At 43.5% G+C, this 15,501-nt stretch overlaps 1 protein-coding gene across 1 annotated transcript; it reads right to left on the bottom strand.

Annotated features, from left to right (window-relative positions):
* Nucleotides 1-3,050: 3,050 nt before the first annotated feature.
* On the bottom strand, nt 3,051-14,675 carry LOC130459014 (carcinoembryonic antigen-related cell adhesion molecule 4-like). Its single transcript, XM_056826219.1, has 7 exons — nt 14,651-14,675; nt 14,167-14,538; nt 9,423-9,531; nt 8,182-8,246; nt 4,629-4,684; nt 3,333-3,386; nt 3,051-3,131 (listed from the first exon to the last, which is right to left on the bottom strand). Exons 1-7 carry the CDS (start codon nt 14,673-14,675, stop codon nt 3,051-3,053), a joined length of 762 nt encoding a protein of 253 aa, XP_056682197.1.
* Between the last annotated feature and the right edge of the window lie 826 nt (nt 14,676-15,501).

Below are 15,501 nucleotides of genomic sequence, written 5' to 3'. Positions count from 1 at the left end.
CTACTTGTACAAAAGTATTTAGAGCAGCTCTTTCTGTGGTGGCAGAGAACTGGAAATTGAGGGAATGCCCACCAACTGGGAATGGTTGAACAAATTGTTGTATATATTGGTGATAGAATATTATTGTGTTATAAGAAATGGTGAGAAGGACAATTCCAAAAAAAAGCTGGAAAGACATATAAATGGATGCAGAATGAAATAAGAAGAAAAAGGAGAATATTATATATAGTAACAGCAATGTTATAGGAGGATCAACTGTGAAAGACTCAGCTACTCTCAGCAATACAATGATTAGGGATATTTCTGAAGGACTTGTGACCAAAGAATGGCATCCCTCTCCAGAGAAAGAACTGTTGGAGTTGTTTGCAAATCAAAGCATGCCATTTTTCATATTAGCTTATTGTTTTATTTTAGATTTGGGCTTTAAATGAATGTTCTATCACAATGACCAATATGGAAGTCCATTTTACATGATAACAAATGTATAATCCAGATCAAATAAAAGGAGGGGAAAGGATGGAAGACAATTTTGATTTTATCATTTTGAAAATTTTATGTTGAAATGTATGTTATTACATGTAATTGGAAATAATGCCTTTGAATAAAATATAAATAAAAAGGAAAGGAGAAAAAATCAATAAAACTGATAGATATATCAAAAAAGTTTTAAAATATGTGTGATGTGAAGCCTCTTTGGACCAGCCCCCTCTGTAAGGAGGTGATTTAGGGGGAATGTCTCTCATCTTTCTTCATTTGAGTCCTGACTGATGGTTATTATTTTGCAACATTTGCTTCTTTATGTTTGTGGTTGTTCTTTACATTTACATCGTCATAATCACTATGTGTGTTTTCTGGGCTCTGTGCATCTGTTCAGGTAGATCTTCCCATGCTTCTTTGTATTCATCATATGTTCATCATTTCGTATAGCACAAACATATTATATTACATTCATATATCTCATTTTTTGTCATTCTCCCATTGATGGGCATCTACTTTGTTTACAATTCTTTGCTATCAAAAAAAAGTGATGCTATATTTATTTTGTTCTCTATAAGGACTTTCTTCTTATCAATGGCCTCTTTAAGATAGAAGTCTGGTGATGGAATCTCTGTGTAAAAACATATGAACTGCTTAGTTGCTTTTTATTTGCATAATTCCAAATTGTTTTCCAAAAGCGTTGTAATAATCCGCAGAGGATGAAGTGTCTTGTCTGGAGTCACACAGCTAATAAGTGTCTGAGGCTGGATTTGAACTCATGAAGATGAGTCTTTCTGACTCCAAAGCCAGTGCTCTGCCCATTGTGCCACCCAGCTGCCCATACCAAATCCTTATCTAAGAAATTTGATCCAAAGATCTTTTTCCCATTCAATTACTTCACTTCTTATGCTATGTACATTAATTTTGTCTATACATGATAATAATAGCTGGCATTCATATAGGCTTTAAAAATGCTCTATAAATAATAATGGCCATCATTTAGATAGTTCTGACCAAGTCCCAGGCACTGTGTTAAATACTTTATAATAATTACCTCATTGATCCTCACAGGAATCCTGAAAAGTAGGTGCAATTATTATCCCCACTTTATAACCAAGGAAACTCAGGTAAACAAAGTTGTGAGCATTAGTTAGTATCTGAGGCTGGACTTGAACTTAGAGCTACCTGATTCCATACCCAGGACTGTATCTACTATACCAGCTAGCTGAATAATCATAACCTTTTCCATTGTATATAATCAAAGATATCTCTTTTATTTTTGGTAATTGCCTGTATCACTGATTTTGTTAAGAATGCAGCTCCTGCCTTTGGCTATGAGAGATATCAGATGTATTTCTCTTCAATTTTTTTGTGGTATAATCTCTAACTTGAAAGCTGTATGTCTATTTGGAGATTATGGTGAAAATATGCTTTAAGAGGTTGGTTTAAGCCTACTTTCTGCTGAAATGCTTTCTACTTTCCCCAAGAGTTCTTTTTAAACAAATAAGGAGTTCTTTCCTAAATAACTTAGGTCAGAAAGATCATTGGTCTTCTCATCCGGAGTCCTGGCTAGCTTAGTTGGAGTCTCCATGGGCACAGGACAAGAGTATTGATCCAAAAGGAATTGTTTTCACAGGAGACATGCACTGAGAGTCATTGGACAATGCAGAACCTAGACAGAATTCAAACTGCCGGACCAGCAGTCTTGCAGACTCCTTTCTGTTATGATGTGGTTTCAATGTCTTTCCACAGCCAAGTGGAATAGTAATTATATATAAAGTCGCAGAACCCTATTTTAAGATGTTCTATTAATGGACTATATAAGTCTTTTGGATTGAGCATTTCTTTTACGAGCAGAAAATAATTATTTGTCCCATATCCGAGTCATCTTGTAGATGCGTCTACTCCTCATCCCTTTGGGGGACGAGCGGAACATAAACCATAACCTAAATAGGAATCCATTTGATCCTTGAGAACTAGAAGTATACGAGCCAAAGAGTGTGAGGAGCAAGTAGCCTACCTTCTCCCTCTCATTAGAGAGCAGGCTCTCTCAGGACTGACACTACACTACACCACCTGGAGCCAGAGGAGAGGGGCATCTTATTGGAATAGGGAGTGGAGCCTCCTGGATCCAGCAGATTCGCCAAGGTAACCCATAGCCTTTTAGCACCATAGAATTGTCCAGCCCGAAGGGACCTGAGGTTAAGCTCCTTTTTAGTTCATCGGGAACAAGGTTGGAGCTATTCAGCTTAAACTTTTCCTTGGAAACTATGAGAAGGGAAAGAAGATGGGGAAATATTATGTCACATATATTATATTGAGCATATGAAGACATTCAGTTGATAGAGCACAGTCTGCTTACCTAAAATTCAACCAACAGGTCCCTGGATTGCTAGCCAGTTTAGGTCCAGGCAAGTTTCTTTTCTTTATTGCAATTTGACTACCCCTGGTCCCTTGTAAGCCTTAGAAGCTCCAGATCCTTCCCCTCTCCCGCCCCTGGTCTCTTTCTCTTCTGGGAGTTGCCTCTGAATCCCACCTTAATCAAAAGAAGCAGTCAAGGCGTGGTATCATCTCTAGACCCGTGTCCCTCCTTCCTTGGTTGGAGGCTTTCTCTTGATGGTTTCATAAACATCCACTCTGGTGACATCCAATGTCTGAGAATGGAAATGGGACACATCACTGGTTTCAGGGGGAAGGAGGAGAGGTGAGACTTGGGAGGGATTCCTTTCTGCCACATCTTTAATATCATTCCCTCTAGCTGAGCCTTGTCATCAACTAAAAACTCATCTCCAGTCATCATTCTGCTTCTCGCTTGCCCCTCCCCATAAGACCTAACCTCTCCTCCATGCACATACCTCATAGATATCTTCATGGACTTTTGTAGAGGAGGTAGATAAGGAGCCAAGACCCTATGGAGGGTGAAAAAGTAGCCAGTTACAGACTCATAGATATCAGAGTTCAAAAAAAAATTAGAAAGATGGCAAAGGAGAAGCAAAAACTCAGATGAACTCTCCCCATATTCTCCTTTGACAAAAATTGCTGGGGAAACTGAAAAGTAGTTTCAAACATACATACTAGGTATAGTCATGTCCAACACTTCATGACCCTTCTTGGAATTTTTCTTGGCAAAGATAATACTGGAGTGGCTGGCCATTTCCTTCTCAAACTCATTTTACAGATGAAAGAAATTGAGGCAAACAGGGTTAAGTTCCTTGCCCATGGTTGCATAGGTAGTAAATATCTAAGATCAGATTTGAACTCATTTCTTCCTGAGTCCAGGCCCAACACTTTATCCACCATGCCACCCAATTTCCCTAGCAATACCACTGGGTCTATATCCGAAAGAGACTAAAGAAAAGGGAAAATGGGCCTTTTTGTATGTAAATATTTATAGCAGCTATTTTTATCTGGATTTAAAATTTTAATAACAAATTTGCCCATGAATTTTCCAAAGTTATAGGATCTATATTGTCTCCTCCCTTCTTCCCTCCTCCTCCCAGAGCTGACAAGCAATTCGATCTGGGTTGTGCATGTATTGCCATGCAAAATATATTTCTATATTGTTCACTTTTGTAAGTGAATAATCTTAAAAAACCAAACCCCCCCCCAAGCATATACTCAAATAAACAAGTGATGTTTTCATCTATAGCAGCTATTTTTATAGTGGCAAAGAAATCAAAATAGAGAGGATGCCCATGGATTGGAGAATGGCTGAACAAGTTTTGATATATGATTGTGATTGAACACAAAGTTACACATGGTGTGTTATAAGAGATTGTGAGCAGAATCCTCTCAAGAAAATCCCAGAAGATTTCTGTGAACTGATGCAAAGTTAAGAGAGCAGAATAGGAAGACAGTGTATACAGTAAGAGCAATAAAATGCCCAAAGACAATCGTCATCCTCGGTTACCGAGAGACTACTACTATATCATCATCAACTATGGATGACTTAGTTATTTATGCTGAATACAGTGATCCAAGACAATTCTTTTTTTTAATAAAATCCTTACCTTCTGTCTTAGGATCAATACTGTGTATTATTAGTTCCAAGGCAGAAGAGTGGTAAGGGCTAGGCAATGGGTGTTAAGTGACTTGTCCAGGGTCACACAGCTAGGAAGTGACAGTGAGGGAAGGACTTTCTCCAGTCCTACCTGTGTAGAAGAAGCTGAGTCTTGTACACCAGAATTCTTCTTTTTTGCAGCCTGACCTAGAGAGAAACCAACATGGTAGGTCTTCTTGGCATGTCCTGAACATCAATTCCATGAGAAACTGATTCTCCTTACAGGGAAGAGAGAAGGTAAGGGATTCTCGCCTTTATATCTCCCCAACATGCATATATATACATATATATATATATATATTTTTATATATACATATATATATAAATTCAAATGTAAATATATATATACATGTGTTGTTCAGCCATATCAGTCATGTCTCACTCTTCCTGACCCCATTTGGGGTTTTCCTGGCAAAGATACTGGGACAGTTTCCCATTACTTTCTCCAGCCCATTTTACAGATGAAGAAATTGAGGCAAACTGGGCTCAATGACTTTCCCAGGGTAATACAGCTAGTAAGTATCTGAGAGCAAACTTGAACTCAGGTCTTCATGACTCCAGACCCATAATTCCATCCACTGTGCCTTCCAGCTGCTCACATAGACATGTACACGCACACACATGTGGGTAGCTATACATGCATGCATATATGTGGCTGTGTGCATATATGGGATTACATTGTGTGTATAGTTTTCATCTATTCGGACATACATGTATTTCAGAGTTCTGAATGTCGAAGAGTCTAAGACTCTGATCATGCACACATACGCACACACTTTCTAAGTCTTTTAAATCTTTGGGGCTAAAGTTCTGTGATTTGAACGCCGACAACATTTTTTTCCTCAGCATTTTCGTTTAGCTCCGAGTCCTCCTTTGGGGGCAGAAGTTAAAACTTCCAGGAAAATGGAAGCTCCATAAGGGAAAGGCTGTAGCACCGAGATCACGAGATCACAGCTGTGCCGGTGCCTCATCATGGTACGGGAGCGACTCTCGATTCTCTAAGGCCATGCCAGAAGAGCCCAGTCTCAGAAAGATTCTAGCAGTCTGGCCCAGTCCAAATGAGCGTATGCTGCAAAGAAGTTCATTAAAAACCATGATGATAATTACCAATTACGTTAAGCATTTTGAAGCTTACAAAAAGCATTTATAAATTTTATTCTTAACACAATCCTGGGAAGAAGATGTTAAAATTATCCCCATTTTACAGAGGAAGGAACTGAGTTAGGCAAGGGTAAAGCAAGAGACTTGCCCAGGGTCACACAGTTAAGAAGTATCTAAGGCGGGATTTAAACTCAGGTCTTCCTGACTCCAGATCCAGAGCTCTAAGCCCTGCATCACCAGCTGCCCAACAGATTGGTCACTTGGTTAATTCTTTTGTCAGGGTCATCCATTAAACAAAGAAAACTTTAAGATGGATCTCAGTCCTTCCTCCTGAAGTGAGAATGGCAGGATGGTGGCAAAAGGGGACAGAGACTCCCTCATATTCACCATGTTACCCCCTCTTTGCACCCTAAAACCATGGGCCTATCTAGCAGAAGCCTTCAATCTGTGTCATCTCCCCCTTTTTCCCCTGAGAGCTTCACTTTTCTACTTGTATCTCTAGAGTTTTGCATACATTAAGTGCTTAATAAATGCTTCTTTCTTTCATTCATTAATGTTAGAAAAGATAACCAAAAAGGAAAATTGCTGGAGAAGCTCAGGAAAAACAGGCACATGGATGAACTCTTGTCGGAGCTCTAAATCGGTCTAGACATCCTAGGAAGCAATTCAGAACCATGGCCAAACCATGACCAAACCACGGCCACTAAGCTGTGCATCCCCTTTGACACAGTAAACCCACTACTGGCCCTGCTCATCCCCGGAGAGATTAAAGAAAAAGAGGAAGGTTGCGCAGGTTTAAAAATATTTCTGGCAGCACTTTTTGTTGAGGCAAGGAGCCTCACCAAGAAAGAGGTGCCCACAAGCTGGGAAATGGCTGCACCAGTTAAGGCAAGAGGATATAACTGAATGTTACTCTGCTGTAAGGAATGAGGAAAGGAAAGGAATTCAGAGAAACCGAGGAAGATCGGAGTGAATCACTGCAGACTCAAGTGAGCAGAACCAGAATAATTTATATGATGATGTCAATAATGTAAAGGAAAATTTGGCAACACTGAAGAACTCAGATCAATGCCATGATCCGTTAGGACTCCAGTCAAGGGTCAAGCACGCATGTCTCCCACCACCTGGCAAAGAGACAGACTCAGAGACTAGAGCTGCAGAGAGGGTCAGACATTTTTGGAGGTGGCCAACATGTTGATTTGTTTTGCTTGATTTCACTTTTGCAAAATGAGGAATTTCTCTTTTGATGGTGGAGGGATAAGTTGTAAAGGGAAGACCCAAGAGGGGACAGAAATAGTGAGGATGATAAAAGGGCATCAGTAAAACATTAAAAAATATGTGAATGATAGGCAGTTAGGAGGCAAATCTAGCCTCAGACACTTCCCAGCTGTGTGACCCTGGGCAAGTCACTTAACTCCGACTGCCTAACCCTAACCACTCTTCTGCCTTGGAACCAATACTTAGAATTGATTCGAAGACAGAAGGTAAAGGTTTTTGTTTTTTTAATGCATGAAAGAGAGAAGAAAGGAGGTCAAAGGGGTCCCAGACAAGCAAGGCAGGTTTAGTACTTTTCCAGTCAAGTTTACGTTGTTTATAAATTATTATTTTATCATATACACATATATTGTGTATTATATATAAAAATATGTAATATATAATGTAACAATATATGATATAATAATATTAACATTTTATTATAAATTATAACAAGTGTGCAATTGAAAATCTGTTACCCTAAAAAACTACATTTCCTGAGGGCCCACTGACTTCCTATTATTATGTATTTCCTGTAGACAGAGGATATAAGTGAGTGGGCGGTCCTCTTGGGCTTGGGCCGCTTTCTTGGGCTTGCAGCCAGCTTGGTGGTGGTGGTAAGGTGGGGATTTTGAAATGGGCTAACCAGCCATGGGCACTTGGTCTTTATTTTGTATCCTCTTTATTCCTTGATTTCCAATGATCATTAATAAATCCCTTAAAATATAATATTTTTATTATTGAGACTAATTTTAATTTTTACAAAAGCAAATAAAAAAGAGATGATGGCACCTGTGTCTGAAGAAAGACTAGTCTATGTTTCCTAAATAACCATAAAATATGGCAATCATGTTTCTAAAAGTGAAATAATAAAGTTGCAAAACTGGAACCACAGTAACACTGGCAAAAAGGTTCAAGGACCTGAGAGTACTCAGTCTCACACTCTTTAACATGCTTGTAAACTTTTAAGTGCTGGTCCTGTAAACATGAGATTTTAGACCAATGACCAAAAAATGATTATCAAATTTATTGATTGATTATTTATTGATTATTGAATTAAACTGCCAAGTGGGATGAATACAGGGTAGAAAAATCAGGGGGGTGAGAAACAAGAGACTCCACAGACTTGTCGACAATTCAGAAACCTCCCACTAATCTGATGGGACTGCTTTCTTCTGGAAAAAATGACAGGATGTTCTGGGAAGGACAAAGAAAGAAAGAATATCACCAGACTCCTCGCTTCATATTTGTTCTATTGTTTCAAACTTCCTCTCAGGGGCCGTACTCACTCTGTTTCTGGGGCAGATAAGTTCTCTCTCCTGGACCTGGATCTCCTTGGATTTCTGGTGAAGTTCTGAAAAAGCAAAACAGGAAGTCTATAAGCTGTCTTCCTCCTTGGGACAACCTCGGCTGGGGTGTTCAGCTAGGTAGTGCAATAGAGTCAGGAAGACCTGAGTTCAAATTCATCTTCAGACCTTAACTAGCTATGTGTCCCTGGGTAAGTCACTTCCCTAGTTTCCTCATCTATAAAATGGGAATAATAGCAACTATCTTCCAGGGTTATTATGAGGATTAAATGAGATCATAATTGTAAATCATTTGGTGCTATGAAGGGCACATAGTAGGCACAGAATGTTTGCCATTATTATTATTGCACTCAGTGTGTCCAAGAGCTGTGGGCAATGAGTGATACTGCCCTATTACTTCAATGCTAGACTAATATTCTCCTTGGATTTAGAGGTCAGAATAAAGGGAAGTGGACAGCAGTTACAAAGTAGATTGGAGGGGGGGGGGGGGAACAGCTGGGTAGCTCAGTGGATGGAGAGCTAGGCCTAGAGACAGAAGGTCCTGGGTTCAAATTTGACCTCAGACACTTCCCAGCTATGTGACCCTGGGCAAGTCACTCACCCTTATTGCCTAATTCTTTTTAAAATTTTTAAACTTTGCTTTTCCATCATAGAATTAGTATTATATACAGGTTCCAGAAAGAAGGAAGGAAGGAAGGAAGGAAGGAAGGAAGGAAGGAAGGAAGGAAGGAAGGAAGGAAGGAAGGAAGGAAGGAAGGAAGGAAGGAAGGAAGGAAGGAAGGAAGGAAGGAAGGAAGGAAGGAAGGAAGGAAGGAAGGAAGGAAGGAAGGGAGGGAGTGAAGAAGGAAGGAAGGAGGGGACAGCTGGGTAGCTCAGTGGATGGAGAGAGATGGGTTCAAATCTAACCTCAAACACTTCTCAGTCGTGGGACCCTGGACAAGTCACTTAACCCCCATTGCCCAGCCCTGACCACTCTTCTACCTTGGAACCAAGACATAATCTTGTTTCCAAGATGGAAGGTAAGGGTTTAAGTAGACTGAGGTCCCATGGAAGGAAAACAAGTTAGTAAAGAGAGGGAATGGACTGTCTCAGAAAGAAAAGTCCATCTAAGCTCTCTCCAAAGTCTTCCATGTTTCTAAAAGTTAGGGAAGACATAGCTGTACACGGGGATGGCGGACAGCCCTGGTTTCAGGGAGGCAGACTCAAGAGAAGCCTCATCGTACCCTCCAGTCTTTCTGATGAACAGGAAATAGATGAGGGTCACCAGGAGAATTAGCGCCATCAGGACTCCCATCACAATGCCAGCAGTGACCCCTCCTCTGGAACTGGGATCTGTTGTGGAAAGAGAAAAGGAGCCCTGAGGGTTTGGGAGGACATGATAGGAAGCAGACATCAGCCGTTCTCCTTGGACGCTGGGGAGTCCTGGATTCAGACCAGCACCTCCAGCTCTGCGTCATTATCGTCTCCTCTCCCTCTAATTCTTCTGGTTCTGTTTATAGCTCCACTCACCTCCCAGCCACCCAAACTTCTCTTTGATAACTCTTGTGGTCAAAAGAATGCCCAGCCTGGGGTCAGAAAACCCCTAAATATTCAAATCTGGCCTCAGACGCTTCTAGCTGTGACCCTGGGCAAGTCACTTAACCACTGTCTGCCTCAATTTCATCAGCTATAAAATGGATAGCATCTACCACCCAGTGTCATTGTGAGTCTCAAATGAAATAATATTTATAAGGTGCTTAGTTAGTATAGTATGTCAGAGGAAACAAGCATTTGTTCATGCTTATTTCCTTGTTTTCTTCCTTCCTTCAATAAATATGTTTTGAGGGGGTAGCTGGGTAGCTCAGTGGATGGAGAGTCAGGCCTAGATATGGGAAGTCCTGGGTTCAAATCTGATCTCAGACAGCTGTGTGGCCTTGGGCAAGTCACTTAACCCCCATTGCCTAGCAGTTTTTAATTAAAAAAATAAATATCTTTTGATTTATCATTCACCTGACTCACAAGCTATTATGAGGAAAGTATGTTAGAATTCAATAAAAAGCGAGGTGTTTACCCCCTTTGATGCTCCATTTCGCTCTTATCCCTTAATCCAATCCGACGACCTATTGTACATCCTTTCTTTTCTATGTTCTATATTTTATTCAAACTAGATTATTGCCCATCCTCTAATCTCACACCACTCTCTCCTCTCTTGTCCCTCGTCTGAGTAGGGTTTGGAAAGAGGATTGGAATTTGCTGTCCAAACTGTCACTCAAGCTCTTGTCTATCAACTGTAGAATTCCAAAGGTCTCCCCTTTCCAAACCCCACATCTGTCTCTGCCTCTGTCTCTCTCCCTCGGTCCCTCCTGTCCTTAAAGACTGAGTTTAAACTCACTTTCTTCTGAGAAGGCATCCTTGACGTTTCCCTGATCCTTACTGTTGTTACTGTCTGTCCTCTGTTTTCCAAGTGGGTTAATGAAATCATGGTGTGATGTCGTATCTTGTGCATGAGCTGGATTTAAGTGAGGCAGAGTGGCACAAAGGCATCAGCCCCACTCTCTCTCCCAGACTCCTCCAAGATCAGTGACAAGACAAAAGCCACGATGCCTGGGGACAGCTTGAGATGTAGTGGATGATCTTACTTTCTTCCATGCGTGACCAAGCTCTAAGCCCTCCATGGCTCCTGCTTCAGGCACGGGCATAGCCACTGGAACAAATTGTCCCATCTTCCCATCCCCAAAGGACAATTCTTCACCTCCCTAACTCGCTAACTGGCTTGTGCCCGTTGGCTCCCCTCAACCTGCTTTAGCCCACCTGCCAAGATGGTTTTACTAGGAAGTGGCTGCTGTGGAAGTTACAGCTTCTTGGAGCCACAGGTGAGGGCTGAGTGCCAGCTGGACACTAAAGATGGACGAATAGCCCTGAAAAGGGCTCAGCAAGCCCTCACGCCAGAGGTGCTAATCTGCCCTGAATATCCAGAAACTTCCCTGACACTGCATAAATGTTGGTTGAACCATCCACATCCAGAGGAAGAACTGGGGGAGCGGAAACACAGAAGGAAAACAACGGCTTGATCCCGTGGGTCGATGGGGATAGGATTGGGGATGAAGACTCTAAATGGTCACTCTGGTGCAAATACCAATAATATGGAACTAGGTCTTGGTCAATGACACATGTAAAACCCAGAGGAATAGGGAAGTGGGTGGGAGGAGGGAAGGGAAAGAAAGAACATGAATCATGGAAGCAAGGAAAAATATTCTAAATGAATCAATTAAATAAAATTTCCCAAAACTTAAAAATAAATAAATAAATATTGGTTGAATTGAGTTAAAGTGAAAGAGCTCAGCAGAGGGTCCAAGGGGTGTGGATGGAGACTCCCATTTCCATGGCAGTTCTAAGGCGCTTCCTTCATAAACCTTAGTAAACACCTCACACGTGCCAGGCACCATGCTAAGTGATGGGGTTGCAAACAAGAAGGAACAATCCCTAAATCTCCCTTAAGAAGCTTCCATGCAAGCGCAGAGTACAAGGTCCTCTCGAGGGAGGGCCAGGATGAATGAATGCCTCCATTTTACAGATGAGACAACTGAGGGTTGTCTTGCCCCAACTTGCCCCAAATCACAGATAAATATCAGCCCCTGGACTTGAGTGCAGACCTCCTGACTACTAATCTAGACTTCTCTCCACTTCTTAGGGCAGCAGCTGGAGGTCCGGAGAAAGTTCAGCTCAGCATCTGGTGGACACAGCCAAAAGGCTGCCTCTACAGGTGAGAACCCCTCATGGAGGATGTTGTTAGCATCAGATCTACAGATCTGTTATCTGAAGTTCCATTCCAGGAGTCCCTGTGGATCTCTTTGTGTCCTTTTTCCTGGACTCTTCAGAAAGCCTGCAGGACAGAGTATCCTTCCCTAATTCTACCTGCTAAAGTGATCGTGTGTCACTTTAGGGGCAGTCGAGTGGCTCAGTGGATTGAGAGCCAGACCTAAAGATGGGAGGTCCTAGGTTCAAATCGGGCCTCAGACCCTTCCCAGCTGTGTGACCCTGGACAAGTCACTTGACCCCCATTGCCTAGCCCTTACCACTCTTCTGCCTTGGAACCAATACACAGTATGGATTCCAAGACAGAAGGTAAGGGTTATGATAATAATAAAAATAATAGTAATCGTGATCGAGTGCCCTGAATCATGCTCCGTGCTCAGGAGATGTCCACTGAGTGCCTGTGTGGAGCAGGCATGATGGCCTGAGATGCCCAGCCAACAAGGTTCTTTCTGTGCTGTGACCTCTTGTACCCGCACCCCTTTCTAGACACAGAAGACTAAAGATGCTGCTTCCCATCGTGCCAGCCATAGGAAAGAATAAAGCGGAGCTCTCTGAGACCCACAGGAACTGCCCACTAGCTTGGCCCCAGTGTCACAGCTTGCAGAATCTCAGACTTCACGAGGAACTCAAAAATCCCTTCAGATTATGTGTTTCTATCATTTTGTGTCTCAGGCATCATCCAATGAGACTCAGATCTGAACAGGCATCCCCTCTCCAATTTTCCAACATGTGCTCTAGGTTTTCCTTGAATGGATCCAGGGATGGGGAGCTCACTACTTCCTGAGGCAGCTCCTCCCCCACTGGACAATACCCACTGATGGGAAAGTTGTTGCAATTTCCACCTCTTGCCTCACCCATCGAAATCTTTGTTCCTCCTGCCGCTGAATTCCCACCTTACACAAAGCTTCAGCCCCTCCTGGACATTCCTCAGGAAGATGGAGCGAGTCTGGACCCTGGCTTCTCTAACCACCCTCCTGTTCTCCCCTAAGTGCCCCCACCTAGCTTGGCTTCCTTTCCCTTGCGACACCAGGAGCCCAAGAGCAAGCCTGGACAGCACTGGTCCCATTCCCCAAGCAGGCAGGATGCTCTAAGTCAGCCTCAGAGCCTGAGGGAGTAGCCGAGAATCCCCCAGGATGCTCCTCTCTCATTGAGGTCTTTGGTGTGTCCTGAAGCAGCTCAGCTTGGCCAAGGAGAGGAGAGGGTAGGGAAAGGGAAGGAAGTGAGCCATCGGGTACTTGTTCTGGGATCTTGGTTTGGGGAGTTCATGGGGGGATTGAGCTCGATTCAGTTCAAAGGCGTCTCTGCTCCTTACGGGGTGGCCTCTGGCCAATGATCCCATCTACAGAATGATAAGGCTGGCCTAGAGGCTTTCTAAGGTTCCTTTCAGCTCCAAAAATATATGTCTGATCCCTCTGAGTCCTCTTTAACCACCCCAAACTCCAGGATCCTTGTCTGTCCCAGGATTTTTAATGGGCCCAAGGTGGGCCCAAGAAGCCCCCTCTCTGTGAGACTTTTCAGACTTGGGGTGGCTTCTAGCTGCTCCCTAGAATTTGCGTGGTGCCCCCGGGGAGCATGAATTAATTCAGTCCAGACCCCTGTCTTCTGCCCCTTCCTTGCCCCTCTTCCTGCCAGCCTCCCCAGAACCACTTCAGGAGCTCTGGGCTCAGCCCATCTCTTCCTTTGGTGGCAAGATGGGAGCAAAGGATTCTTCAGGCAGTTGAGGCAGAGCCACCCTTGTCTGCCCTATCTGAACTGGACCCTGGGGTGGCTCTCTGGGACTATGGCTGGGGGCTGTTGGTGACCAGGATGTTCTGTCCCTACCTCCCCACCACATGCCTCCAGGAAATAGCCATCCTGCTCCCCTGTGAGCTTTTCAGGGAGAAGAAAGGCCCCTTCAGGTCCTCAGCTGCTTATGACTTAGAAGGGGGTCCCCTCTGGGCACAAATCTCAAGCCACATTCCCATATCTCACTCCCAGGGATGGAGGAGCGAAGTGTGCATCCCCACTCCAACTCCTCTCTGGGTATGGGGGTTCCTGCCTCAGGCCTTCTCTCTTTGGGGAACATCTTGGATTCTCCTCGACTTCCTTGGGAGATCTCGCATCCCAATAGGAAAAGAGGAAATCGAGGGAATGGTTTGAATAGCATGGAGACATAGGAAGGGGAGAACTTACCATATACATGCAAATAGACCGACAATACGGATAAGCTATATTTCTGAGGGCCATCAGCCAGAGCAAAAATTTCTACTATGTATTTGTCATCATCCTCAAGGGTAAGGTTGGTGATGCCCAGAGAGCCATTGGGGTACACCATCTCCCGACCATGTGCTGGTGCCCGCTGTTTTGTCAGAACATTGTAGGACACAATCCTGTTGGGGTCATCTGTCGTCTTTCTAAACCAGGTGTATCTTTGAGGTTGCTTTGAGAACCCCACGATGGACAAGGTGATGCTGCTCCCCACTGTCCCATAGGGTGGGCTGGGCTCCACTTTCATTTCTGGGGACTGGGTAGACCCCGACTGAATCCAGGAGCCGAGGGCAGCAGCTGTGAGGGGAGACAGGAGGAAGAAGTCAGTAGGGCAGTCAGGGATCCAGGATGCCGAGGAACCAGATATTCTTCCAGTGGGGATGGGGGCTGCTCAGCCGTCATGACCTACGGTCTGCTGGGCATTCCGTGGGCATGTTCCGTGGAGCTTCTGTCCTCATTACTTCAGCCAGCGAGTTTTCTTAGAAACTCAATCTAAGCTCTAGGGAGGGATCGGATTCAGAAACTGTCTGATGTCGTGTCACAGTGGGCAGGACAGTGAGGGCAAAGCCAGGACGTTAAGTGGTGGCACTGAAGTTACAGGTTAGATGAGAGATCCAAGGACTGAGAGCGAGATGGATCCCAAAGACAAGTGCACTCATTTTTACAGGTGAGGAAACCCAACTGAGCTAGTTACTTGGCTTGCCTACACCAGGAACAACTAGATATGTTACCATTTAGATTTTCTGAGTTGCCTTTTCCATCATGCCATTACCTTATATCTTAGAATTAATACTGTAGGGGGCAGCTGGATGGCTCAGTGAATGGAGAGGTGGGAGGTGGGAGGTCCTGGGTTCAAATCTGGCCTCAGACACTTCCCAGCTGTGTGACCCTGGACAAGTCACTTGACCCCCATTGCCTAGCCCTTACCACTCTTCTGCCTTGGAACCAATACTCAGTATTTATTCCAAGATGGAAGGTAAGGGTTTAAAAAAAAAAGAATCAATATTGTATATTGATTTCAAGGCAGAAGAGTAGTAAGAGCTAGGCAGTGGTGGGTTAAGTGACTTGCCCAGGGTCACACCACTAAGAAGTATCTTTGGCCAGATTTGAACCCTAACCTCTAGGCCTGGTCCTCAATCCATTGAGCTATTTAGCTGCCCCATACCATGCACACTTTTAAAGCTTACAAAGCACCTTAATTCCAAACAATCCTTTGAAGGAAGCTGCAAGTAGTGTAAAAATGGACTTGAATCCAGGACT

Source organism: Monodelphis domestica, chromosome 4, assembly GCF_027887165.1.
Source record: "Monodelphis domestica isolate mMonDom1 chromosome 4, mMonDom1.pri, whole genome shotgun sequence".
Taxonomy (NCBI): domain Eukaryota; kingdom Metazoa; phylum Chordata; class Mammalia; order Didelphimorphia; family Didelphidae; genus Monodelphis; species Monodelphis domestica.
Note: the sequence above shows the minus strand (reverse complement) of the source record. Positions and strands in the feature narration are given on the sequence as shown.